This window comes from Corvus kubaryi, unplaced genomic scaffold (assembly GCF_017639235.1).
Source record: "Corvus kubaryi isolate FWS band 111438036 unplaced genomic scaffold, C.kubaryi_AGA036_p1.0 37264, whole genome shotgun sequence".
In the NCBI taxonomy this organism is placed as follows: Eukaryota; Metazoa; Chordata; class Aves; order Passeriformes; family Corvidae; genus Corvus; species Corvus kubaryi.
In genome coordinates, this window is record NW_024581079.1 from 1,288,779 (window position 1) to 1,312,949 (window position 24,171).

The 24,171-nt window shown below is 59.7% G+C and overlaps 2 protein-coding genes across 11 annotated transcripts; one reads left to right on the forward strand and one right to left on the reverse strand.

Moving 5' to 3' along the window:
• The first annotated feature begins 273 nt into the window (after nt 1–273).
• On the forward strand, nt 274–22,395 carry SNED1 (sushi, nidogen and EGF like domains 1). 10 transcript variants are annotated; one of them, XM_042024577.1, is made up of 33 exons: nt 275–570; nt 3,445–3,732; nt 4,205–4,345; nt 5,050–5,212; nt 6,141–6,266; nt 6,378–6,491; nt 7,247–7,360; nt 7,603–7,716; nt 7,839–7,955; nt 8,229–8,354; nt 8,636–8,740; nt 9,176–9,289; nt 9,421–9,537; nt 9,991–10,107; nt 10,182–10,298; nt 10,456–10,569; nt 10,649–10,822; nt 11,000–11,113; nt 11,731–11,844; nt 12,267–12,380; nt 12,462–12,575; nt 13,161–13,457; nt 15,497–15,680; nt 15,768–15,880; nt 16,384–16,662; nt 17,026–17,170; nt 17,485–17,567; nt 18,349–18,435; nt 18,636–18,752; nt 19,220–19,307; nt 19,893–19,976; nt 20,196–20,234; nt 20,608–22,395. In XM_042024577.1, the coding sequence occupies exons 1-32, from the start codon at nt 367–369 to the stop codon at nt 20,230–20,232; spliced, it is 4,335 nt and encodes a 1,444-aa protein (XP_041880511.1). In that variant the 5' UTR covers nt 275–366; the 3' UTR covers nt 20,233–20,234; nt 20,608–22,395. The 10 variants fall into 10 exon arrangements, with proteins under 10 accessions (XP_041880516.1, XP_041880511.1, XP_041880519.1 ...); XM_042024585.1 differs by having other exon boundaries at nt 13,395–13,457; nt 19,217–19,307; XM_042024578.1 differs by having other exon boundaries at nt 7,250–7,360; nt 19,217–19,307.
• Nucleotides 22,396–22,443: 48 nt separating this feature from the next.
• On the reverse strand, nt 22,444–23,906 carry MTERF4 (mitochondrial transcription termination factor 4). Its single transcript, XM_042024588.1, has 3 exons — nt 23,278–23,906; nt 23,029–23,213; nt 22,444–22,947 (listed from the first exon to the last, which is right to left on the reverse strand). The coding sequence occupies exons 1-3, from the start codon at nt 23,882–23,884 to the stop codon at nt 22,594–22,596; spliced, it is 1,146 nt and encodes a 381-aa protein (XP_041880522.1). The 5' UTR covers nt 23,885–23,906; the 3' UTR covers nt 22,444–22,593.
• Nucleotides 23,907–24,171: the final 265 nt, after the last annotated feature.

The following is a 24,171-nucleotide window of genomic DNA, read 5'->3' on the forward strand; positions in this document are numbered from 1 at the left end:
GGGGGGGGCTCCGTGCGCGCGGGGGACCCCCCACCGCTCGCGCTCCTCCCGCGCGCCCCGCCCCCGGCGCGCCGCGCTCCCATTGGCTGGCCACACCCGGAATATGCAAATGAGCGGCGGGGGCGCGGCCGGCAGGGTGCGGGCGCGCGGCGGCGGCGGAGCTGAGGGGCCTCTGCTTCGCTCCGGGCGTTCGGCCCCAGCGCTCGGCTCCGGGCAGCAGCCCCGTGCCCCTCAGCGGGCGTCCTGCCCTGCCCTGCCCCGCCTCGCCCCGCCCCGCCCCGCCTCGCCCTGCCCTGCCCCGCCCCGCCCCCGCCATGCTTCCGTGGCTGGTGCCCCCGTGAGAGGCGAGCGGCGTTGCCGGCGGCCATGCGGGTCCTGGCAGGCTGGGCCGTGCTGGTGGCACTGGGCGAGTGGCTGTGGGCCGGTGGCGAGGTGCCGCTGGGGGACTTCTACCCCTTCGGGCCGGCCCAGGGCGACGCCGCCACGCGGAAGCAGGACGACGGTGGCTCCGAGCTCCGGCCCCTCTCCATCCCCTTCCCCTTCTTTGGTGCGGGGCACACCGGCCTCTACGTGAGTAATTTCCGCTTATTTGTGCTTATTTGCTCCTATTCGCTCCCTCTTATTTCCTCTTTTTCCCTCCCTCTTATTCCCTGTTTTCTGTTTCTTTCCTCTTCTTCCCTTCCTCTTATTGCCACTTTCCTGTCCTGCTTGGATGAATCTGAGTTTCCTTGGGGGCCGTCAGGTGGTCCCCACTTAACTGGAAACGTCAGAGGAATAGCAGTGTGCTGAGGATGGTGCAGTGGGCCCCAGGCCTGGGAAGCATGTTGGACCCGTGGCTCGGTGTGGGGGTCACCAGCGAGGATCCTGACCCCACTGCCTTGGGAATGCTGGGCGAAGTGCTCACCCACGGTGGGGAGCCTGGACTTAGCCCTGGCTGGAGCCTGCAGTAGCTGCATACCCACACCTTGTGGGACTGGCCTGGTGACATGCTGGGGGATCCCAGCAGCAGGCAGTTGGATAAATCTGGTGGGCAAGAGCTCAGCGTTGGTGCTGCAGCCCTAGCATGGTGGCCTCTGGCTGGTGGCCCTTGCTGCAGGGAGCGGGGTGTTGGTGGGGCTCTGAGTGTGATGCAGGATAGAGACAGCTGCACTTTAGGCTGCCCACTCAGCACATCCGATTCACTTGCCTTTTCCTGCACCCACTGGGCTGCTGGGACTACTGGTAACACACTCCCTTGCAACCCCTAAGCCGCTGGGAGGGGACTGTGGCCGGAGAAATCGGGTCATGCCTGGCCATCATGTCCCCGGTAGCTGTGGCCAAAGGGGCACCCCCGAGCGCCTGGTTGTCCATGGAGTCTTTTGGGTGGTGCTGTCTTGCATCCAGGAGTGAGATTTGGGTCCCCCGTGCCGGTTTCCACCTGGCACAGTGAATCCTTCAGCTTCCTGATCCCTTCTCCCTGGTTTGCTCTGGACGTAGTGATGACCCAGACCCAGCTGGCGGAGGAGAGGGCTGAGCATGCCACCCCGGAGCTGGGCTCATGTACCATTCCACTGCCTTGGCTCAGTGCAGAGGGTCCTTGGTCCTACCTGGTCGTGTTTTTCCCCTGATCAAAGCTCCAGCCCTGCCGTTGGGTGGGGGGGATCTGGACTTGGGGCTTGAGCCACCGTGGAAGGATAGAGGAGGCTGGGAGAAGCCAGGTAATTGTCCCATAGAGGATCCACAGTGTAGCTCTAGGTCTTGGGGAGGCTGCAGGGATCAGAGGACAGTACATCCCCCTTCCCTGAGCTGAGACCCCACAGCTCTGCAGTTTGCCTGCCCCCAGCACAGAAGTCCATGTGGCAGGGGCCCTCTTCCCCAGGGAGCTGCTGTCCAGGGGGACTGGCACAGGGCTGGGTTCACCTGGAAACCTCTATTCTCAAGGGCTGCCTCCAACCACCCCCCTCCTCCTTCACAAAAACCAGCAACAACAAAAAAAGCCCTTCTTGGCTCTGCTTCTCTCCCATCTTGCTTTAATCAAGGGAAGAATGTTCCTCTGCGGACACAGTGGGGTTACGGAGGCTTTGGGAAAACAGAATCCTCTTTCCCTTAGTCACAGTAGGGACTGCCCTGTGCTCAAATGGAGGGGCTATGAACCCTCCTCAGGGACTGGGGACCTCCCCCAGGGACTGCACAAGGCCATCACAGCTCAGCCCCCATGTCTGGCTGTACTCGCAGCTGGGGTGAAGGCATTCTGGCTTCCACATGGCTCCTGGGGATGCTGGCTCCCAGCTCCTTTTTGGCACACGAGTGTGACACCACGGCCTGCCTGCGTGCCAGAGCTGCTCTCTCTGGTTGAGAGCCTCTTGCCTGCACCAGGCCCCCTTTTCCATCCTGCAGCCCAGGGGCTTGCCAGAGGGAGACATTGCACACTGGAGAGCTTGGCTGGAGGCTGTGTGTTCCTGGCTGTCCCACTGTTGCCTGTGGGCTGGGGAACAGAGTGGCTTGGAGCTGACTGGACTGCCAGCTGTGGCAGTGTGGCAGACTGCTGGCAGGGTGTTCTCCTGGAAATCTGGGAGCTCAGGATGAGAACATTTCCGTTTGATCCCTGCCTCATCCAGCCTGTTCAGGCAGGCAGGGGGTTTCTTCACCTTCCTCATTCCCACTGCTTTCCCAAGTCGGGAGGCAGCATGCCAGGCAGCAATATCCACTATTTCCAGTTTCCTTCCCTGGGCTGTGGCTGCCTCTGCCATGCGTCCATGAGCCAGGCATCCCAGAACCCTAATTGCCCCAATTAGTTAGTGCTGAGGAACAGCTTGAAGTATCTCACCCTGGGGGTCTGGTGTCCCCCCCCTTTAATGAGAACAGCCTGCTGAAGCACCGGGGCTTTGCATGGGGTGGTGGCACTTGGTCATCTGAGGATCAAGAGCCCGTTGGCTCACTCGGAGTGCTGTGCATGCCTGTGGATGGATTGCTGCCCAGCAAGGCTCCTCCCACCCTGGGCCAGTGCCCACATGGGCCAGTGCCCACAGCCCCCTGCCAGGAGGGTCCAGCCCCATGGGCTGCCTGTAAGCCATGAGACTAGGGAGCGAGCTCAGGCCCTCACCCCTGCCAAGAGCAGTGCCGTGAGCTGGCCCCACACACCGGGCACTGTTTGTTTTATGCGCAGGGCTCCTGCAGTTTTTGCAGCTGTTCCCCTTCCCCTGGCCCGGAGAACAGGGCTGGGTTTGTTCGGGCAGTTGCCCGCAGCCGCGCTCCAGTGAGCAGGCGGCTGGGGCAGGGGGCTGTGGGTGTTGTGGGTGCTGAGGCACGTCTCTGCTTCTAAGGACAGGAAGGGGAAGCGCTCCAATATTTGTGGAAAGGAGAGGGGGAGAGAAAGATGAAATGGAAAGCGCCTCTAAAACATGGATTCCTGCTGGCAGCAGGAGTCAACTGTGGCCACCCGTTTCTTTCCCTTCCTCTCTGCAGGTAAACAACAATGGGATCATCTCATTCCTGAAGGAGGTCTCCCAGTTCACGCCAGTGGCCTTCCCCATCTCCAAGGACCGGCGTGTGGTTGCTGCTTTCTGGGCAGATGTGGATAATCGGCGGGCGGGCGATATATATTACCGGGAGAGCACCGAGCAGCCCATCCTGGAGAGAGCAAGCAGGGACATTGCCCAGTATTTCCCTGAGTTCCCAGGGTTTTCTGCACAGTGGGTCTTCATTGCAACCTGGTACCGAGTCACCTTCTTTGGGGGCAGCTCATTTTCACCAGTGAGTAGCTGAGGCAAAGCAGCCACCCCACCTGTGTGCCTTCAGTGTGGTGCCAGACCTGCCACCTGTGGCACGGAGCTGTCAGCAGGGCTAAGTTGACCACGACAGCTCCATCACGATACCTCGCTGTGACAGAGCAGTAGTGGGCTGGCAATACCAAACCCTCCTTTTTGTGCCATGTGGAGGCTTTACATCATCAGCCTTCTTGGGCAAAAGTGAGGCACCTTTTGCCTTCCAGATGCTCAATATCCATATTTTCCCCCATTTTTCCCATTCCTCTGGGATGAGAAGCGAGCTGTTCTAGCTCAGGATCACAACAAGTTAAGATTAAAAATAATTAAACTCTAATGCCCTTGGTCTCGGAGGAGGACTGGGGTTCAAGGAAACACCCCTTTGCTAATGTAGTTTCTGTCACTTCATTTTATGACTGGTTCATCATCCCTCACTGCTTTCCTCCCCTCCCCTGCTACAGGTGAACACTTTCCAGATTGTCCTCATCACGGATGGCAAGCTTTCCTTCACCATCTTTAACTATGAGTCCATCACCTGGACCACGGGTATGCACGCCAGCAGTGGGGGGGACTTTGCTGGGCTTGGTGGCATCGCAGCACAGGTAAGTGGTGAATGTGGCCCCTGGGGTGCCTGGGTAGTACATCCCCCTTGTCAGATCATTGCTCCTGTTTGGGTTTCTTGGAGGTGGAAAACTTCCCCCTGCTTGTTTTTTTTTTTTTTCTTCTTCAGAGTTCTTAAATATCTGTGTGCGCTCTGGCTCCCAAAGCTGAGACCATACAGGGGGCTTTGTTATCCTGAAACCACAGGTCTTTGCCTTGGCTGCTGCTTCATAGTCCCTTTTCCTTCCTAACCTCAGCCTTTAAGAGCAGCTGCCACAGCTAGCACAGCTTTTGCTTGTAGTTTTATTTCATCCCTGTGTGTGTTGTTGTGTTAAAGGGAAGAAAAGCCAACACCCACACCCACAAAAACCCCAGTACCCACTCAGATGTGTGAATTTACTGACAGTTGATCCATGCTTGGCTCCCTGCTTGCCAGCCTGCAGCAGGCAGGATGCTGCAGGTGGAGAGGAAGTGAATGGGATTTGAATTCTCAGGAAGGGACTGAGCAGGCCAAGCATCCACTTCACCCTGTTGTCCTGTCATGTGGACAGGGCCAAGCGCTGGCCTGTGGCATGTGGAAGGGGAAAGTTGGTCTGAGCGGTGCCACCAGTGGTGCCACGTGACAGGAGAGATGAGTCTAGATGCTCCAGCTGCCTTCCCCCATGCACTGGTGACGTCTCTGTACTCTCTGCCTTTGTCCTTCCAGGCAGGTTTTAACGCTGGTGATGGAAAGCGCTACTTCAACATTCCCGGATCCCGCACTGATGACATCGCTGACGTGGAGATGACGACAAATGTGGGTATCCCCGGGCGCTGGGTGTTCAGAATCGATGATGCCCAGGTGCAAGTGGGGGGCTGCAGCAATACAAGTAAGAGGACAGCAGTTAGGTTTACTTAACTCCCAACCCAACCCCACACTGTTCTCCAGCCCCATCTTTCCCTGCCTCAACCCCCACCTCCGCGGGGTGGAAGAGATATCTGGAAGGGCTTTGGGGAGGGAGGGGAGGCAGCTATGCGGGGACTGTCTTCAGCACCGGCTGTGGTTGGGGATGGCACCCGTGGTTGCCCTGGGGCTGGGAATGGGCTGGGAGAGCAAATGGGAAGGGGAGGAAGAGTTCTTAGTTTAAAGGAGCCTGCGGGAAGTGATGAGGGAGGCTGGGGAGGAGGTGATGTGCACAGTTGGGACCCTGTCAGCCCACTGCCAAGCAGGGCATAAGGGACCAGCACCCTTGAGGGGTGCATATGTCCGTCAGTCCCACCACATTGGGCTGAGCCATGTGGAGAGCTGCTGAGTGCCAGCCTGCCATGTGGGGCTAGGTTGCCAGGGCTTGGTCCATGCTCCCTACTCCAGGGGTCCTGGCACATCCCCCACAGAGCTGTTCCTCATCCCCACTTCCCCCTGGCCATGTTTTCCCACTCGTGATCTGTGTGTCTTGCGTTATCGGTGGATTTTCTGTACATGGGCTCTCCTGTCTCCTTTCCCTCTGCCCTGAATGATAAGTGAGGGCATGTCCATGTCCCCCCAGCCAGTGGAGCAGACCTTCTCCCTGCAGCCAGGCTGCAGACCTGTGCAGCCTCTCCCCCTTGCACGGGAGGAGTAAAACTGCCCCCTGTCCCAGGGGAGCCTGCGAGGAGCAGACCCTGCCCCACCATCAGGCAGGCAGCCCCGTGGGCTCCCCAAGCACCCCAGGGAGCCGGGCGGGTGCAGGGAAAGACCCTAGCACTGGTGTGGCTGGAAGGTGGCAGGTGAGCCCTGCCAGGGTGGGGGCTGACAGGGGCCACTGCCTGTTCCCACAGCCTCTGTCTGCCTGACGCTGCGGCCCTGCCTGAATGGGGGGAAGTGTATCGAGGACTGCATCACAGGGAACCCCTCCTACACCTGTTCCTGCCTGGCTGGTTTTACCGGGAAGAGGTGCCATGTTGGTGAGCGCTTTGCTGCAGGGAGCAGGTCTCGCTCCCAGTGTCACTTCTGCGTGCTGGCAGTCTGTCTGTCCCTGCCCTGAGCTCCTGTCCCCACCCGGGGCTCTGTTTCAGATGTGGATGAGTGCCTCTCCCACCCGTGTCAGAACGGAGCCACCTGCCTCAACGGTGCCGGCAGCTTCACCTGCAGGTGTCCGCCAGGCTTCAGAGGCAACAACTGTGAAAGCGGTGAGCAGTACAGCACTTGAAAAGCAGAGACCCCAGGCTTGGGGGGCACTTCTGCTCTTGGGAGGGCTCTCCAGACCAGGGCTCCTGCGGTAGCTGCTGGGCTCTAGCAGTTTGTGACAGCCAACTTGGATTTCAGCTTGCTTCAGGCAAAAGAAGCTTTTCTCTGGCCATGAGCCTTTCCTGCTGCTGACTCCTCTGAGGGCTTTGCTCAGCATTGCTGCCAGCACTCTTCCACCACCACTCCCTTAGCCAGAAAAGCTGGCAGCCAGTGCTCAAACAAGCCTTGCAGGCCCTGCTTTTGCAGGTGATGCTCTGGTCCCAAGCTCTTCAAAGCCAGGGGAGACCCTCCCAGTCCCTGGCAGGGGCCATGGTTACAGGTTTCCCCCGCTTCTGGCCTCCGCCTGCCAGTGGAAGTGCCGCCAAAGCATTTGGCTCCCAGCAAGCTGCCGCGCCAGTGGAAAAGGCGAGAAGGGAGTTGACTCGTGGGGGAGGAAGGAAGGGAGGGAGAAATGCCCAGCACAGCACACTGACATCCAGGAGGCGCAGGGGGATGAAAGAGCTGAGCTGCTTAAGGACAGGTTTTGGGCACAGTCATGACTGGGGACATGGCCACTGTCTCCTTACAGAAGGTGCATGGGTGGCTCCCATCTGTGCTCTGCCTAGGCCTGGTATCACCACGTGTAGAGGGTGCCATGTGCTGGTCCTGCACCTAGGCTGACACCCCTGCCCCTCTTTTTTTTGATATTCTTCTGCAGCAGAATCACCATGTGAGAGCAGGGTGTGCCAGAATGGTGGGAGTTGCCAGGTGGAGAACAGGACAGCGTCATGCTTGTGCCAGTCGGGGTACACGGGGGTGGACTGCCAAACAGGTGGGTGACAGAAACAGGTGTGGGGTGGAGATGGTGACATTTCATACCTTGGCAAGCTTCCTTCCCCATCAGCTTCATTCCTGCATGTAGTTTTGGGAGGGAAATGCTTGGAATTGCCAGTGGAACCTATTTTTTCTGTCTGTCGCCTTCACCCTCCTGAGCATCATCCAGGCTGGGAGGCACCAGGTGAGCTGGCTGTGCCCACACATGACCTGACCACCTTTCCTGGCCTCCCCTTGCAGAGGTGAACGAATGTGAGTCCAGCCCGTGCCTGAATGGCGGGCACTGCATTGACCTGGTCGATAACTACACCTGTGTGTGCCTGGAGCCCTTTGTGGGACAGCGCTGCGAGACAGGTGCCTGTGCCCTAGGATGACCCACGCCAGGGACTGTGTCCCCCATGTTCTGCTGGCCATCGTGGCCTCTCTCCCAGGCCCAGGTTTTCCTCATGCTCACTTCCTTGCTTTCCCCTTACCAGATTCATCTTCCTGCGAGGATCGGAGTTGCCAGAACCGGCAGACGTGCAATTACATCCGCCCTGGCCGCTATATCTGCACCTGCTCCCCGGGTTATTACGGCAACAACTGCCAGTATGGTGCGTGAGGTTGTGCCTTGACCAGCCTGGCATGGGAACTGCAGTCAGGGGCACTGGGCAGGATTGGGCAAATGGCTGGAAAGGGGCTGTGTCAGTCATAGACACTGCTGAAACTGGTGGGCAGCATGTGTGGAGGGGCCATGGTGCTGCCAGGAGGGAAAACCTTCCTATGGGGCTGCTTGACCGTGCTGGGACCTCCAGCAGGATCCCCAGGACAGAGGATGTTCCAGCCCCAGACTGACCCCTCCCGCTCAGGCTCCCCATTCTCCACAGGAGGGCCCCGCATGCCTGGTGCTTGCCTTTCCCACCCATGCCAGAATGCAGGCAGCTGTCTGGAGACGGAGCGGGGCTATGTCTGTGAGTGCCAGGAGGGCTACACTGGACAGGACTGTCGAGACCGTGAGTACCAACCCAGGGGACTCGCTAGTGGGGTGCAGCACCTCAAGGGGAGCGTTCATGCTCATGACAGGGAGAAGCAGCAGCCCCAGAGAGCCTGTTCAGGGCTCTGGGATTGAACAGAGGGTCTATCCTGCTGAAGGAGGCTGTGTCTGTGTGTCTGAGGGCCTCAGGGCTGCTGCCCACCTGAGCTTCCCCTGTGAGTGGCATCTGGCAAGGCTGCTTGTCTGTCCCAGCCCACAAGCAGGAAAGGTCCTGAGAAGCTCCTGTTTCCTCTCTTGCAGAGCTCTCTGAGGGCTGTGAGTGTCGTAATGGGGGCAGTTGTCTGGAGGGGAACGTCACTGTCTGCCAGTGCCTTCCTGGCTTTTTTGGTCTCCTCTGTGAATTTGGTAGGTGAAAGCTTCTTGCCTACTGTGTTCATTCCCTCTGGGGTGCTTGAGTCAGGCAGTCTGTGGGCCAGCAAGGAGACACTGCCAGTGCCTGAGGCTAGCACAATGCCAGGGGCACACACTGAATTTGAGCCTGGAAATATTGTCACCTGGCGAGATGGCAATGCTTCCATCTCCATCACTCCTCCTTTGAGCTGTGCCTATCCCAGCCTCTGCCTCAGCCCAGCTCCCATGGGTGGGGAGGGAGTAGCAGCCTTTGTGCGCTCCCTTGCTGAAGCTCACTGAGCATCCAGGCTGGGCATTGCCATTTGCACTGTCTGTGCCAGAGGGTCTGTCCTGTCTCATTGGACCCTGCGAAGTTAGGAGACTGCTGTTTCCATGTGGGTGTCCTCCTGCCGCTGGCTGAGGGACCCGGCACTGGCCGTGTGTTTGCAGAAGTCACCACGACACCGTGCAACATGAACACGCAGTGCCCGGACGGTGGGTACTGCATGGAGTATGGTGGGAGCTACCTCTGTGTCTGCCACACCAACTATGGCACCAACCACAGTAAGACTCCACGGGGATGTGGGAACAGCTCTAGGGTGGGGATGAGCAGGGGGGCACCCTCACCAGCAGGGAAGCTGCCCTTGTGCCCCTGGCCATATGTCCTCGGTGATGCCCTGTGTTTGGTTCTGCAGCGATGCCATCCCCCTGCGACTCAGAGCCCTGCTTGAATGGGGGGTCCTGCAAGGTTCATGATGACTCGTACATCTGCGAGTGTCCTCAAGACTTCCTTGGCATGCACTGCGAGAAAGGTACCTCCACAGTGCTCCCCAGCACCTGTGGCCCCAGCACCTGGCAGAGGTTGGGAGAAGGGCTTGGACCTTTTGGGGAGATGAACAGTTACTCGCAGAGCTGGAAGTTGGTGCAGGTTTTCCCATCCCATCCTACAGGGTAAAGTGAGGGATTGCATGACTCCCTTCATGACACCCACCCTGCAGCAGCTGATCCAGTTGTTTCCCGTACAACACCATCAGTGTCGGTGTTTTTTCTTTACATGCCGCAGCTTCTGCCCTTGGGAGTAGCCAGCTTCCTCCCAGCATCACGCACCTGTGGGCCCCCAAGGCCCCAGCACACATCTTCAGTGTAATTTTTGTGGTGTTGCTGTGCCCAGGATGCAGTCAGCCTTCCTGCAGTGAGGGGTTTGGTGGGGTGCTGGTGGGAGGCAGCAGCTCTGGGTGACCCCGCTCTGGGCGCTCTCTCTGCAGCCAAGCCTCGGCTCTGCAGCACGGGGCCCTGCCGCAACGGGGGCACCTGCAGGGAGGCGGATGGCGAGTACCACTGCACCTGCCCCTACCGCTTCACCGGCAAGCACTGCGAGATCGGTACAGCCCCCGCCCCCACAGGGAGGACAGGTGGCAGCTGCCCCACCAGGCTCACGCCCGCCTTGTGCCCCCAGGTAAGCCAGACCCTTGTGCATCGGGGCCCTGCCAGAATGGAGGCACCTGTTTCCACTACATCGGCAAGTACAAGTGTGACTGTCCCCCAGGCTACACCGGCCGGCACTGCGAGATCGGTAGGTTTGAGGAGGGCTTACCTGGGGGATGATGGGCCTGGCTGTCAAGAGCTCGATGCTTGCTTTGAGCCCCTTTCCCTGCAACTCTTCTTGTGCCCTGCTGGAAGGGGAAAGGGGGCTGGCTCTGGTTTCATTCTTTGCTCTGCTCTTCTTCCAGTGCCCTCCCCTTGCTTTCTTAGCCCCTGCGAGAATGGGGCTACCTGCGAGGACCTCAGCGGGGGCTATGCTTGCACCTGCTCCGTGGGCTATGTGGGGAAGCATTGCCAGTTTGGTAAGGGCCTTGTGCTTCTTCTTCCAGCTGGGGACTTGGGCGCCTCTGTGGGTCCCATTCATTCCCTGTCTCTCCCCAGAGGTCGACTGTGGCATCCCCAGTGAGGTGAAGCATGCCCAGGCTTCTTTCAACTCCACCAAGGTGGGCTCACTGGCTGAATACCAGTGTGAGCTGGGCTACATCCTCAGCCAGCACAACCATCCCCGTGTCTGCCGTGTGCCAGGTGTCTGGAGCGACCCCCCCGAATGTGATGGTGAGGAGGGCTGGGGAGTGGACAAGCCCTGAGACACCATCCCGGTGGGCTGTAGTCACGAGCATGGTTTGGTGACCCTGGGATATGTACTCCAGTTGTCTGCTGCCTTCCCCCCTGGGATCCCTGTCCCGTGCTCATGTGTCTCACTTCGTCTCTCCCTTGCTCAAATGCCTTTAGAGATCGACGAGTGCCAGTCCCAGCCCTGCCTGAACGGTGGCCAGTGCAAGGATCGTGTCTCTGCGTTCCTGTGCTTGTGTGAGCCAGGTTACACCGGCTACCACTGCGAGTTGGGTAAGAGACCATGCCAGGCATGCTCCAGGACTGTCACAATCCCTTCCTCACACTCCAGCCTTTGGAAAAGCCCAGTGGGTTGTGAACTCCATGGCCAGGAGCTAGGTTACCAGGAGTTGTGTGTGCTTGGATCAGCCTGAGGCAAGGGCTTCTCTTCTAGGACTCCCAGCCAGCTGTAGGATTTTCCAGCAAGGAGACACTGCTCCTGGCTGGGGACAATGGGCAGTGTGGGAGGTGGTGGGACTCTGGCAGGTGGCTCCAGTCCAGTTCCCTGGGATCTGGCAGAGGACAGTGGTAGGAGAAGGTGGGCTGTTAGAAGTTAGATGAGGGGACATGACACAGGCACCCTAAGGGATGGATCGCTTGGCACAGCCCTGCACTGCCAGTTGTCCCCAGGTGTCCCTGAAGGAATGTCCCCATGTCACGTGCTTCAGGGGCAGGCATGAGGCAGTGGGCATCCAGGAGCAGGGATGTTCCTTGCCACTGGGCTTGGGGAAGCAAGTGACATGGGAGAGGGTCCGTGCCCTGTGGGAGAAGCGCTGCGTGTCCAAGCCCCTGTCCCTAGCCACCAGCTGTCTCTGTGCTGAGCTGGCGCCTTTCTTCCCGCCGGACCCCAGATGTTGACGAGTGCCAGTCGGAGCCCTGCAAGAACAGCGGGACCTGCCAGGACCTCCCTGGGTCCTTTGCTTGCTACTGTCCCGAGGGCTTCCTGGGGACCCAGTGCGAGACAGGTAGGGGCTCTCTCTTCCTGGGTCAGTGGGAAGCTGGACTGTGGGCGCCAGGACACTGCCAGGGCTGGCACCATGCCAGGTGGCTGGTCACTGTCTTGGATACCTTGACCCCAAGCCATCACCTGGCTGCTCACTGTTGCACCTCCTTGCCTGTAGTTTTGGGGACAGAGCTGAAACTGCTCTGATGGGGAGGGAACAAGGAATGAGGTGTCCAACAGTGATGGACTCCCTTTCCAAGTTGTCCACCCCTTCGAGGGGATTTGGGCACCATGGTGCACGGTGGGGGACTCAGTGTCCAGCCCAGCTGTGCCAAACCCTGGGCTACACATCTGCCCTGCTGCCCCCTCGGGGGTCTGTCACTGTCACTCGCTCATGGGAGCTGGCTGTTGGCATGCTCACCACCGGCCTTCTCCCACCTCCAGAAGTGGATGCCTGTGAGTCAGACCCTTGCCGAAACGGAGGGGAGTGTGAGAGCTACGGGGGCTCCTACCTCTGTGTGTGTCCAGAGGGCTTCTTCGGCTACCACTGTGAGACAGGTGAGGCAGGCAGGGCAGGGCAGGGTGGCCCCGGGGTCAGCGGCACTGCTGACACTGCCAAACCTGGCACCTCTCCCACAGCCAGTGACCCGTGCTTCTCCAGCCCCTGTGGGAGCAGAGGCTACTGCCTGCCCAGCAATGGCACCCACAGCTGCACCTGCAAAGTCAGCTACACAGGCAAGAACTGCGAAAAAGGTAAAGGCCCTCAGCAGCGGCACCAGGACATGATGTGGGGCTTGACACCTGCCTGGCAGTGCCCACCACCCACGAGGGGCTCAACACCATCCGGGACCAGCGGCACTCCTTGAGGCGGGCAGGGCTGGGGGCTCGCCTTGGGGGTGGCAGCCCGTGCCCCACCAATGCCATGGGTGGGTGCTAGCATGCTGAGTTGCTGCCGCAGGTGCCGAGCTTGGCACCAGGACACGGGGGACTGATTTCCCCTGCAGCAATGGCAATCCCTCGGATGCCCTCAGGAGGGGAGGCAGAGGCGTCTGAGGGAAGCCTCTTGGCACTGGCCTCCCCAGGAGCCCTCGCCCCATCCCGCAGTGGCAAGTGCTTGGCCACCAGTGATACCAGGGAATGCTCCTGGCGCCTTGGCTCCTCCTGTGCCCACTGAGCCAGGGGTGGCTTACACCCACAGAGCCCCTGCCAGGTGTGCCAAGTGAGACAAGCGAGGACCTTGTCCTCTTATCGCCGCTGTTCTGCCGCTTGCTGACGGGGTCTGTTCTCTAAAGATTCATGGCATTACCTCTCCCCTTTGCTTTTGCACACACCCTGAAGAATTGCTGCCACCAACCTCATTAAAGGTGGAAAGGGTGGAGGACACTGGTGTGTTGATTTCTTGGCACCCACCTGAGGACGCAGCTGCCAGGCAACTCATTGACGGCTACGCCGTGACGTACGTATCCCTCGACGGCTCTTACCGCAGGACAGATTTTGTGGACCGAAGTCGTTCTGCCCACCAATTGCGGGCACTAACCTCCGGCAGAGCCTACAATATTTCTGTCTTTTCAGTCAAACGCAACGTGAACAACAAGAATGATATCAGCAGGCCCGTCATGCTCACCACGCGCACTAGTGAGTAGCGTCCCCAGGGGGATCACGGTCGTGAGCATGCGCGGCCCCTGCAGGTGCCAGGGTTTGTGCTGCCACCTCCAGCCTGCCACCAGCTCCAGCATGGTGTCAAACCTGGCAGGTTTGCTGGTGCAGGTCCTAAAATCCAGCTGGGGGCCTCTGGAAAGTGCTTGAGAATCAGAGAATCGCTGTTTTCTTTGCTGTGAGTAAAAGGCTTGACACCCTGTGGCTCACCCTGTGCAGGGGCTGTAAGGGAGATTGCAGCGGGGACTGCTCCTGAATCCTGTTCATTGGGGCCACGCTGTTCTGCTCCTTGTCACTGTGCCCAGGAGAGTATGAGGAGCCCCCATGCAAGGCAGGCAGCGGGGCTTCTGCAATCCCATGGGCCGGTCACCCTGCCATACTGCTGGGCTTGGTGTGGGAACATGCCAGCAAGGACAGAGGCTGTCAGGCACCTCTGCTCCATGGGTGGAGGAAGGGGCACAGTGATGCCTCTGGGGCATGGACAGGCAGAGCAGCTGTGATCCCACTTTCTAGGGCAGGCAGGTGTGGAAATCAAATGCAAACAGGATGGAGGGAATTGGACATAGGAAAGAAGATGGCCTCTGAGGAGAGGAGAATGGTGGTGGTAAAGCCCATGAGCCACATCTCCCACAGTGGGCTGAGACCAAGTGAAGCCCAGGGGAGGAGATGGCAGCACAGTGCTGGGCACAGCATCTCATGGCCCCTCAAGCCATGGCTGGATGCTGGGGTCAGTATGGCCACCTGAAGTGTGTCATGGACTTAGCAGTCACTAGTGGGGATCCCCAGGGCTCAGTTTGGGGCCAGTCCTGTTAAATGTATTTACTGATGGTCTGGACCCAGGGATTTTGTGTATCCTCTGTAAATTTGTAGACAATACCAAGTTGGATGGGAGTGTTGATCTGTTTGAGGGTAGAAAGGCTCTGCAGAGGGACCTTGGCACACTCAATCAAAGGGCCAAGGACAAGAGCATGATGTTCAATAAGGCCAGGTGTTGGGTCCTGCACTTGGGTCACAGCAACCCCCCTGTAGCTCCAGGCTGGAGGAGGAGTGGCTTAAGAGCTCTTCAACAGAAAGAGCCTAGGGGATGCTGTCTGACAGCTGGCTGAACATGAGCCAACAGCATGCCCAAATGGCTAAGAAGGCCAATGGCATCTTGACCTGTATCAAGAGCAGTGTGGCCAGCAGGACTAGAGAAGTGATCATCCCTCTGCACTCGGCATTGTTGAGGCTGCACTGCATTCAGTTCTGGGCTCCTCACTTTAAAAAGGACATTGAGGCATTGGAGCATGTCCAGAGAAGGGCAACAAGGCTTGTCAAGGGTCTAGAAAACATATCTTATGAGGAACAGCTGAGGGAGCTGGGTTTGTTTAGCCTTGAGAAGGCTCAGGGTCCTCATTGCTCTCCAAAACTCCCCAACAGGAGGCTGTAGTGTGGTGGAGGCTGGTTTCTTCTGTCATGCCTGCAGAGAGAGGACAAGAGGAAATGGCCTAAAGCCAAGACCGGGGAGATTCACATTAGATAGTAGTAAAAACTTTTTCACTCTTCGGGTGGTCAAGCATTGGAATAGGATGTCCAGGGAGGTGGTAGAGTCACCATCCCTGGAGGTGTTCAGGAGGCATCTGGATCTGGTGCTGGGTGGTGTGGTTTAGGGGTTATAGTGACAGTGCTGGGAGGATGGTTGGACTGGATGATCTTCTAGGTCTCTTCCAACCTTGATGATTCTGTGGTTAGGGCCAGGCCTGGGCACTACAGCCCCTTTGGAGCTGTGGTGGGGGGCTGGAGCAGAGGGAACAGCCTCGGGGGTGCACAAGGCCCTGTGGGTGAGCAGATGGACGTGCCTCCTGCCTGCCTGGAGGCTGAGAGGACAGGAGAGCATGAGTTCAGTGGGAGAGGCGGCACTGAGCTGTTCCACTGGGGAAGGTGATCCAGAGATGCCTGCAGGACCCCCCTTGGGGGCGCATGGGGAAGGAATGGCATGACTCACAATGACCGCGGTCCTCTCTGCTTGCTCCGGCCAGGACCGCGTCCGGTGGAAGGCTTTGAGATCACGAATGTGACTGCCAGTGCCATCACGGTGCAGTGGGCTCTCCACCGACTCCAGCATTCCAGTGTCAGTAGGGTGAGGGTCTCCATCCGCCAGATGGGGGACCTGGCAGGCCGCACCGTGGAGCTGAACAGCAGTGTGGCCAAGTACACCTTCCTGTGAGTGGGGTGGTGGTGGCTGCCAGGGCACTGGCTCCCTCAGGTTGCCCCGCTTACCCCTTCCCACCCTATCTTTTCCCTCCACAGGGACCTGCAGCCAGGAGAGAGATACATCATCCATGTCACGACACTGAGCGGCCTGGGAGTGGAAGACCACCCCTCAGAGAGCCTGGCCACAGCCCCTTTTCATGTGTGGACAAGTGAGTGAGGTTGCCTTTGCCATCCCAGCTTGGCAGGTGCAGGGGCTTGGCACGAAAGCTGTGGGGAGGGAGCGGTGTGGGAGCTGCCAGACTGTCTGGCCAGCACACCAAGTAGGAGGTGTGCAGGCAGGCCTGGGGAGGCCAGGAAAGAGACACTGGCATGTCCTCCCCTGCCAAATGTTGTTCAGTCTCTGAGACCAGCATGAGCCCAGCCCCATGCATGGGCCCAATTCATCCCCTGCTATCTGGCCGTCAGAAGGCGAGGGCTGACCTGGGTGCCAGGGTGCAGTGAGGCTTTGTCTGTCTTGGCAAGGACCTATTACTGAGCATCCCCTCGCAGTACATCTCACGGCTGGAGCAGGCTCAGGGCTGGCCTGGGCAGTGCCAGGCAAGCTGGGGCCCTGGCCCTGGCACACTTGTAAGGTGGTGTGAGCAAGTAGGGCAGTGGCCATTCAAGGACACCGGCTCTGACCACTTTCCTCCCCATCCCCTGCCTGCCACAGGGCCTCTCCCCCCACAAAACCTCACCGCCTCCCACGTCACCGCCACCTCTGTGTCCATGGTGTGGGAGCAGCCACCCTTTGGCACCATGGACGGGTACATCATCAATGTCACCACTGCTCAGAGCATCAAGAGCCGCTACGTGCCTAACGGGAAACTCGTGTCCTACACGGTGCGGGATCTGCTGCCTGGGCAGCGGTACCACCTATCCTTGACAGCTGTGCAGAACACGGAGCAGGGCCAGGTGCACAGCGAGCCCATCCACCTCTACGTCAACACTTGTGAGTGCTCGCAGGGCTCTGCTGCATTGCTGCAGCACAAGGGAGGCAATGGGATGACAGGGAAGCAGGGCAGGGGGCGGAAACCAGTTGGCCAACAGAGTGAGGAGCCCTTGCTGCCCCAGCACTGGGCGTCTGCAGCAGGCTGTGGGGACAAGATGCAGGTCCACTGGAAGGGGAGGTGGGGTTTGTAGGGTCAGCGAAGGGCGGATGCAGAGCTCCAGCTTGGTGATGGGCACTTACATGCCCGGTGTGTGAAGAGTGTCCTCGTGTCACCTGGCAGCCTGGGGATGATGATGGGACTGGCTGGGAGGTGGGTTACTGGCTCACACTGCCTCCCACTAAGCCTCATCCTTTGGTCTGCAGTGCCAAGGGATGGGGCTCCAGACAGGCGGTGGAGCCAAGCTGGGCACCCCCGGGTTCTGCGGAACAGGCTGCCCCCAGCTTTCCTGCCCGAGCTCCGCCTGCTAGCAGATCACGACACAGCTGAGGAGCCCTCGCCAGCCCCCAGGTAGGCACTGCTTCAGCACTCCTGGCTCTTCCACTAGCACTTGGCCCAAGCACTAGGCTGAGCCAGCCCCTTTTCCCAGTTTCCATGTCCAGGTGTGTGCAGGGTCAAGCCGTGCTCCTGCTGGGGTGCAGCCTCTTGCCCATCCACTGGGGTTCTCAGCCGGGCAGGCCCCTTACCCTGTGAGCAGGTCCCCCATGGGACTTGCACAGAGCCTGATGCCACCAGTGAATGCTTTATGCAGCTGCCATGAGTCCCAGCACACAGGGCCTGGGGAACCCGCAGTGCCCCATACCCTTATGGTTCTCCTGTCCCAGGTTCACGGAGCTGGTGGATGGCAGAGGGCGGATCAGCGCCAGGTTTGGCACTGCGCTGGGAAAAGCCATCACTGTGAAGACGCGTAAGTGCTCTTCTGCCCTTGTGTCCTGCTCCTGTCATCCAGTGCCATCTCCTGCACCTCCCTGCAAGTTGAGGTGGCAGCCCGGCAGGCTGCTGTAGGACTGGGGGAGCCACAGAGGAGGGTGGAGCCCTCTCACCTGGCCCTGGGCAGGCAAACATCTGCTCTGCTTGTTAGACCCCTGCCCGAGGAGAGGAGTGACTGTCTGGGGGAGCCCAGAGAAGGACCCTTGCTGATGGGAGGCAATGCTGACTGTGGCACTGCTGCCCTTCTTCCCTCCCAGCAGCAGCAGAAGCCTGAGCAGTGGCTCCATAACCCTCCAGTGTAGTCCCTGCCTGCCCAGCAGCCTCAGCCCCCACTGTCAAGAACAGCCTCATACATGAGGAGGGTGCCTGGGTGAGAAACCCTTCACTAGTCCAGACCTAGCCCCCATTTTCCATCCTCAGAAGACCGGGAGTACAAGTGCCAGCCCAAGATACCCTAGACCACCTGGGAACCCCACGCCATGGGGTGGGGAAGGGACCTGGCACACCTGAGGGCAGTCCTTGGCCTCACTGCACATCCTGGTTCTGCCCCTGCCTCCCCAGGACTCTGTGTCCCAGACCCTTCCAGGAGGAGTGAGAGTGTCACCCCAATTCTAGGGATGCCAACTGGGAAGGGCTAAAGCCCTCCCTCAGGCCTGACCAGTGCCCCAAAGCCCTGGGCAGGCTGGATTCCCTTGGAGGGGCTGCCTTTGGGTCTGGCTCTGGCCTGGAAGGTGACATTTAATCCTCTCATTGTCCAGAGCCAGAGGCTCCAGTGAAGCTGGAGAACACAGAGGTGTCCAGCTGGGACAGTCTGGCACTGCAGCTGCGTGAGGCAAAGAGCAAGAGTAAGTCCCAGGGGAGACCCACAGCAGCAGGAGCCCAGCCCTGGCCCCACAGGCAACGTGCTCAGCACCAGCCTGCCCTCCTTGGAGGCATGGCAGGCACCCCTGCCCACCTGCTCTTCCTGGGAGCACCCTGGCAATGCCAGGGGCTTGGCAGGGCTGTGCTGTGGCCCCGGGCTCTGATGGTCGAGCGTGTTTTGCAGGAGAGGGGCAGAACTGCTCCAAGAATCCCTGCAGGAATGGAGGCACCTGTACCAGAGATGACGAGTCCTACCACTGTGCCTGCCGCCCAGGGTTCAAGGGCCGGGTCTGCCAGCTGGGTGAGTGCCAGGCTGTTCCAGAGGGCCAGACTGCCTCCTGCAGTGCCAGGCTGGTGGCTGTCCCTGTCACAGGTCCCCCAGGATGTAGGTCACCCAGCACACCCTGCCAGCACCCAGGGGCTCCCACGATGCCAGGCTTTGCTAGAGATCTGTGTCACGCCGGCAGCTGAGAGAGGGGCTGGGCTCTGCTCTTAATTTGAGGAGATATGAGTGTAGGTCTGGTCCCTGCTCCTGGCTGAGCTCTCTGCCTCTGCCTGGCAAGCCAGGCCCCTGCCTTACCCAGAGAGTTACATAGGCCCTGTGAAGCTGGAGGCTCTGCTTCTACTGGTGGGTCAGCTTTGTTGAGGCCAGCCCTCCAGCACGGCCAAGAAGCCAGGGGGGCCTCATCAGACCCTTGCCACAAGGCACAGGCAGGCAGGGCCAGGGATGGGCTCAGTGATAGCTCCCCTCTCCTATTCCCCAAGCAGCCTGCAAGAAGGTGCCACACTCGTGCACGCGGCTGTACTCGGAAACCAGGTCATTCCCAGTGTGGGAAGGAGGCACCTGCCACTATCTGTGAGTACTGCCTGCAGGTTATGCTTCCCCCTTCCCCCTGTGCTCTGAGCCGGGGATGTCTCCCTGCAGCTCGGCTTTGGGGAAGGGAGAGCAAGCACAAGGCCGTCTCCAACCCCAGCTGGCAGCTTCCCCCTCCCCAGCGCAGGCTGAGCAGCCTGGCATGCCCCTGTGGGTACCCCCCAGCTGTGCGTCAGGGCAGGGTGTTGCTGAAGTGACAGCTCCATACTGGTGTTGCCCACCGACGTGGCAGCAAGGTTGGATTTGGTGTGTGTGAGCCCCAGACAGCAGCAGATCCCATCCAGCTCCTGGCTGCCTCTCCATCTGCGAGCAGAGGGCTGGGGGAGCCCTGGTGCAGCGCCAGGGCATGGGGCTTTCTGCTCTGCCCCTGGCCTCCCTGCGATGGAGGCACAAAGGCCTGGCTGGGATCAATCCTCTGGCACAGCAGGCTGTGAGCCCCATTCCTGCCAAGGCTGGCTACTGCAGCCTGGAAGGAAATAGGGGAAACACCCAGACTTCCCCTTCACGCTCACCAAAGCACATCTCTCCCTTTTGTTCCCTACACTCACGTCTCCACTGTGTGTGTAGGTCCAGGAGAATCTACAAGGTACACCAGGATATCTGCTACAAGGAGAGCTGTGAGAGCACCAGTTCGGAGAGGACAAGCAGCAGGTACAGCCAGCAGCAGCGCACTGCGTGTGCCAGCCTTCCTGTGACCCTGGACAGGAGGATGTGCCTGGCTGGTGTTCCCCAACATGCACGGGGACACTGAGGTGGGGGGTGGACTGGTAGAGGGGTACAGATATGACCAAGGCTTGGATCCCAGTGCCGTGTGCTTGCCTGTGAGTAATGGCCAAGGGGCTGATGGTGCTGTCCTCCTTTCTCTTCCAGAAAGCCAAGCAACAGTCACACACTGAAGAAGCCATAGAAGTAAGTACCTGCTCCACCTTGCTCAGCTGCAGGCAGGGGCAGTTCCCATGCAGGGAGTCGGGGAGATGGGTGCAGGCCAGGGTACAACCCTGGCTTACACTGCTGTGTTGAGAGGGTGTGAGGGCTTATGGCTGAGGGCTCCTGGTTGTGGCTGGGGTGGAGACGCAGGAGGCAATGCTCTGCTTCCCCCTGCCTCTGCAGTTCCATGAACAAGAGATTCCTGCACAGAAAGGGCCAGGCAAAGGCTGGAGTCCTGGAGACAGTAGGTCCCCTTCTCTCAGCCCAAGACTAGTGCACAGGGCGGGAAGAGGCCAGCTGCGGGACATCTGACAGACTGTGTACACCAGCTCATTTTCCTCCTGCTCCTCCACAGGGTTTAAAGCAGTAGAAGCTTCGTCTTTCCACATCTTAAGGGCTTTTCGAACACCAGGAAGATCAGATCTGCTCACTGGGTTGAACACAGCAGGGGAGCCTTCCTGCCTGGTGTCAACCTCTCCCTCTCCTCCTGCCCATTAGGGACACGCAGCTGGATCAGCACACTGAGTAGTGCTCCCTTTCCCCCCCGCTGGCCCAGCACTGCCTTTGCTGGCCCTCTCTCTGCCCCTGAGGAGCTGAGCACCAGTGCCCCTTGACGGGGCCAGCTCTGCTCAGCACCCCCAGCCACCCTGCACAAGCGACGGGCTCCCCGCTTCACTCAGGGATCAGCCCAGCTCCTTGCCAACAGCATCTGCACCAATCTGTTTTCGTAATCCAAGGTTCTAAATTACCTATAACCCTCAAATAAAACAGTTTAATGCAGACCAAAAAGCCTTAGCCATCACCTGAAATCTGGCCCCCCAAAATATGCTCTGAGGAGCAGCCTCTGTAGATGAGTTAGAAATGGTGAGCAGCTCCGAGTGGTGAGGCGAGCATGGGCAGTGGAGGAGCATTCCTGTTTCCTCTGCTCTAGCAGGGGAAACTGAGGCAGCTTCTACTGCCTGCTTTTTTTCTTTGCTTTGTAAACAAGCCCTGGTTTTAACCAAATTTCCAACTCAGAAACCAATAGAGCACCTAAAAAGAATTTTAAACGTGATCTGTAGGGTGAAGTCAGTCAGCTGAGGCATTCCGGTACCACCACACTTGTAGCTGCCTCCACACCAGTGCAGGGCACAGCAGAGGCTTGGTGGGGAAGCCAGCCCCACATGCCATCCCCTTGCACTGCACCCAGAGTGTGCCTTCCCTGTGGCACCAGTGCTGCAGGGTACGTGGAGGAGAGGACCAGCACACAGCACTGCAGCAGGGCAGGCAAGGAAAGAAAAAGTGTAGCTTAGAAACGTTCCTAGTTTTTGTGAGTTTGTATGACAACACTAGTTAAACATAGATTTGTGTATTAACGTACACGGTGTATATTATAAATTAACACATACCAGAGATATATCGCAGTTATGGTATAGAGCCTCACGTCCCCAGCAGATGGGATTATTCTGGTGGGGAGGCCCTCCCCTCCTGCCAAGCATCACAGAGCTCTGTTGCTCAGCCACATCTCAAGCAGCAGCTTGGAAGATGCTCTCAGAGCAGGACAAGCCCAGGAGTTTCAGCACTCCTGCCACCACCCCCTTCCCCCTGGGAGCAGTGTAATAGTGCTCAGCCTGGAGGCACAGCTGCAGAGGCAAGTGGCAGGGACAATGTGAAGCCACGACCAGCTGGCCAGCGTGCTGCTCCCCTCCTGCACCACCTCTAGCTTTGCCTTGTTTTCCTCCAAGGCTGCTGGGTCCTGTTCCAGCTGCCTGGCAAGCACAGCAGCCCTGCCTTCCCAGGGCAGGAGAAGAAGCCAGCCCCCACTATCAGGAAGAGCAGGGCAAGGGGAAACCCAGACAGGAGGGCTTGGAGCTGTGGTCTGAGAGTATTTGCACCCCTGCTCTGTCAGACACGAGATCAGTGCTGACATGGGCTGTGGAGGTGGAGGTGGCCCTGCCATGGGACAGTTCTGTTTCCACAGGACCTGTCCCCACAGCAGCAGGAAGCCTGGTCCCACTGCCAGCTGGCAGAGCAGCCCACCGCCTCCTGTCCCACAGCCGGCACAGTATGTAATGCAGCCGGAAGGTTTTAACCTAGACTTGGAAATAAATTAGGGGGTTTTGTTTAATTTTTTTTTTTTTTTAATAAAAACACTTTATGGAAACTGAGGGTTTTTTTTTTTTTAAGTAGTTGATCAAAGAGGAGAAATGAGTGTTGTTGTATTTGACAGATGGGATTTATTTGTGCCCCACCCATGGGGCCCTGCACCCACCCTGGCGGGTGCTGGTGTGGGGTGGGAGCCCAAAGCACCCAGAGAGTGCACAAACAGGGGAGGGCTCGGGCACCTCGGAGCCTCACCTCCTCACTCCCGGGCTGTTTTACTTTCATCACTGTCCAAATCCTCACTGTCCTCTGTGTGTAGTGCATCCACATCCTCCTCTTCCTTCTCCTCGTCCTCTCGAGCCAGCAGCTTTTTGAAGACCTCATACTCCTCTGGGGTAGAGTGTGCCAGACTGGCCAGGAAGTCTTTCTCCGGGAGCTGAAGGATGTCCTTCAGTTTTGGGTTACTGGTTTGGGTCTGTCCTTTGTGTGGGGTCTCGTAGAGCCCCCGGCGCTCCAAGAAGACGTGCCGATTCCGGAGCTCAGCAAAGGGCATTTGGAAGAGCCGAGCCTTCACCATCTCCTTCTGCTGGACCCCCATTCTGAAGTAGGCGTACTGCGGGGCGGGACGGGGGGTGTCAGGCACAGCCCTATTCCCGCAGCCGGTTCTGGCAGGAAGGCGGGTCCCGGCCCTCACCTGGAACTGGTGATGGAGGGTGCGCGGCTCCTCCAGCAGGACGGTGGGGCAGGTTCCTAGCACTTCCCGCAGCTGCTCCGCCGTGAAAAGGCAGCGCTCCCGCAGCAGCCGCACCGCCGCCTCCAGCCTCTTCCGGGGCACGTGGAAGAGCTGGGGGCAGCGGCTCACCGCCCGCAGCAGCCGGCCTGCGGGCAGCACGTCAGCGGCAGGGCCCCGGTGTCCCCCCCGCACCCCCGCACGCTGCCCTACCTCCGTCCAGCCCCAGGCGCCGCAGCTCCTCGGCGCGCTCCCGGAGTCGCTCCGTGGGCAGCCGCAGCAGCGCCGGGCTCCGCTCCAGCAGCGCCAGGGCGGCCTCGGTGCTCAGCCCGAGCAGCAGCAGCTGCGCCGCCGCCGCCTCCCGGTGCTCAGGGCCGAGCCGGGGCTGCAGCGCCAGGAGCCGCCGGGCCTGCTCCTGGCTGAAGCCCATGGCCCGCAGCGCCGCCACCTCCCCGCAGCCGCGATGAGGGCACGGCCCGGGGGCGGCGGGGAGCGCCCGGCCCGGCAGCAGCGCCCTCCCCAGCCAGCCCGCCATGGCCGCGAGCTGGGCCCGGGACAGCCCCGCCGGGACAGCCCCGCCGCGCTCCGCCCCCGCCGCGGCCCGGCCCGAGCGGCCGCGATCCCGCCCCGGGCAGCGCCGGAGGACCGAAAGGAGGGGCGGGGTGCGAGCCAGGCCCGGCCCGATCCCTTCGGGCGCGTAGGGTGGGTTCGCTCGGGGCAGAAGCGGCCCGGTACGCGGGGGCGAGGGCGCGCAGAGCGCCTTGCTCGCTCCCAACCCCGCAGAGCCCAGCCGAGAGCGGTGCGGGCCGCGGGGCATCATCCCCACCGGGGCCAGAGCCGGGGCGCGGTGCCACCGCCGCGCTACAGAAGGCAGGTGAGGGCCTGTTGTTATGTGTTCGGATGGAGATAGCAGAGTCCAAAGTGGATTGAAAGCTAATCTTTAGTAATCAAGCCGAGTTCTGTTGCTTGGCTGCAGAGCTGGTGTCAGAAAGCAGCAGCCGGCAGAACCGCTGCCTTTTCCCAGCACTTCCTCCCAAGCAGCCTGACCTCGGCTGTGCTGTACCCCAAAATGTTCCTGTTACCCATGTCTCAACCGAATTCTCTTTA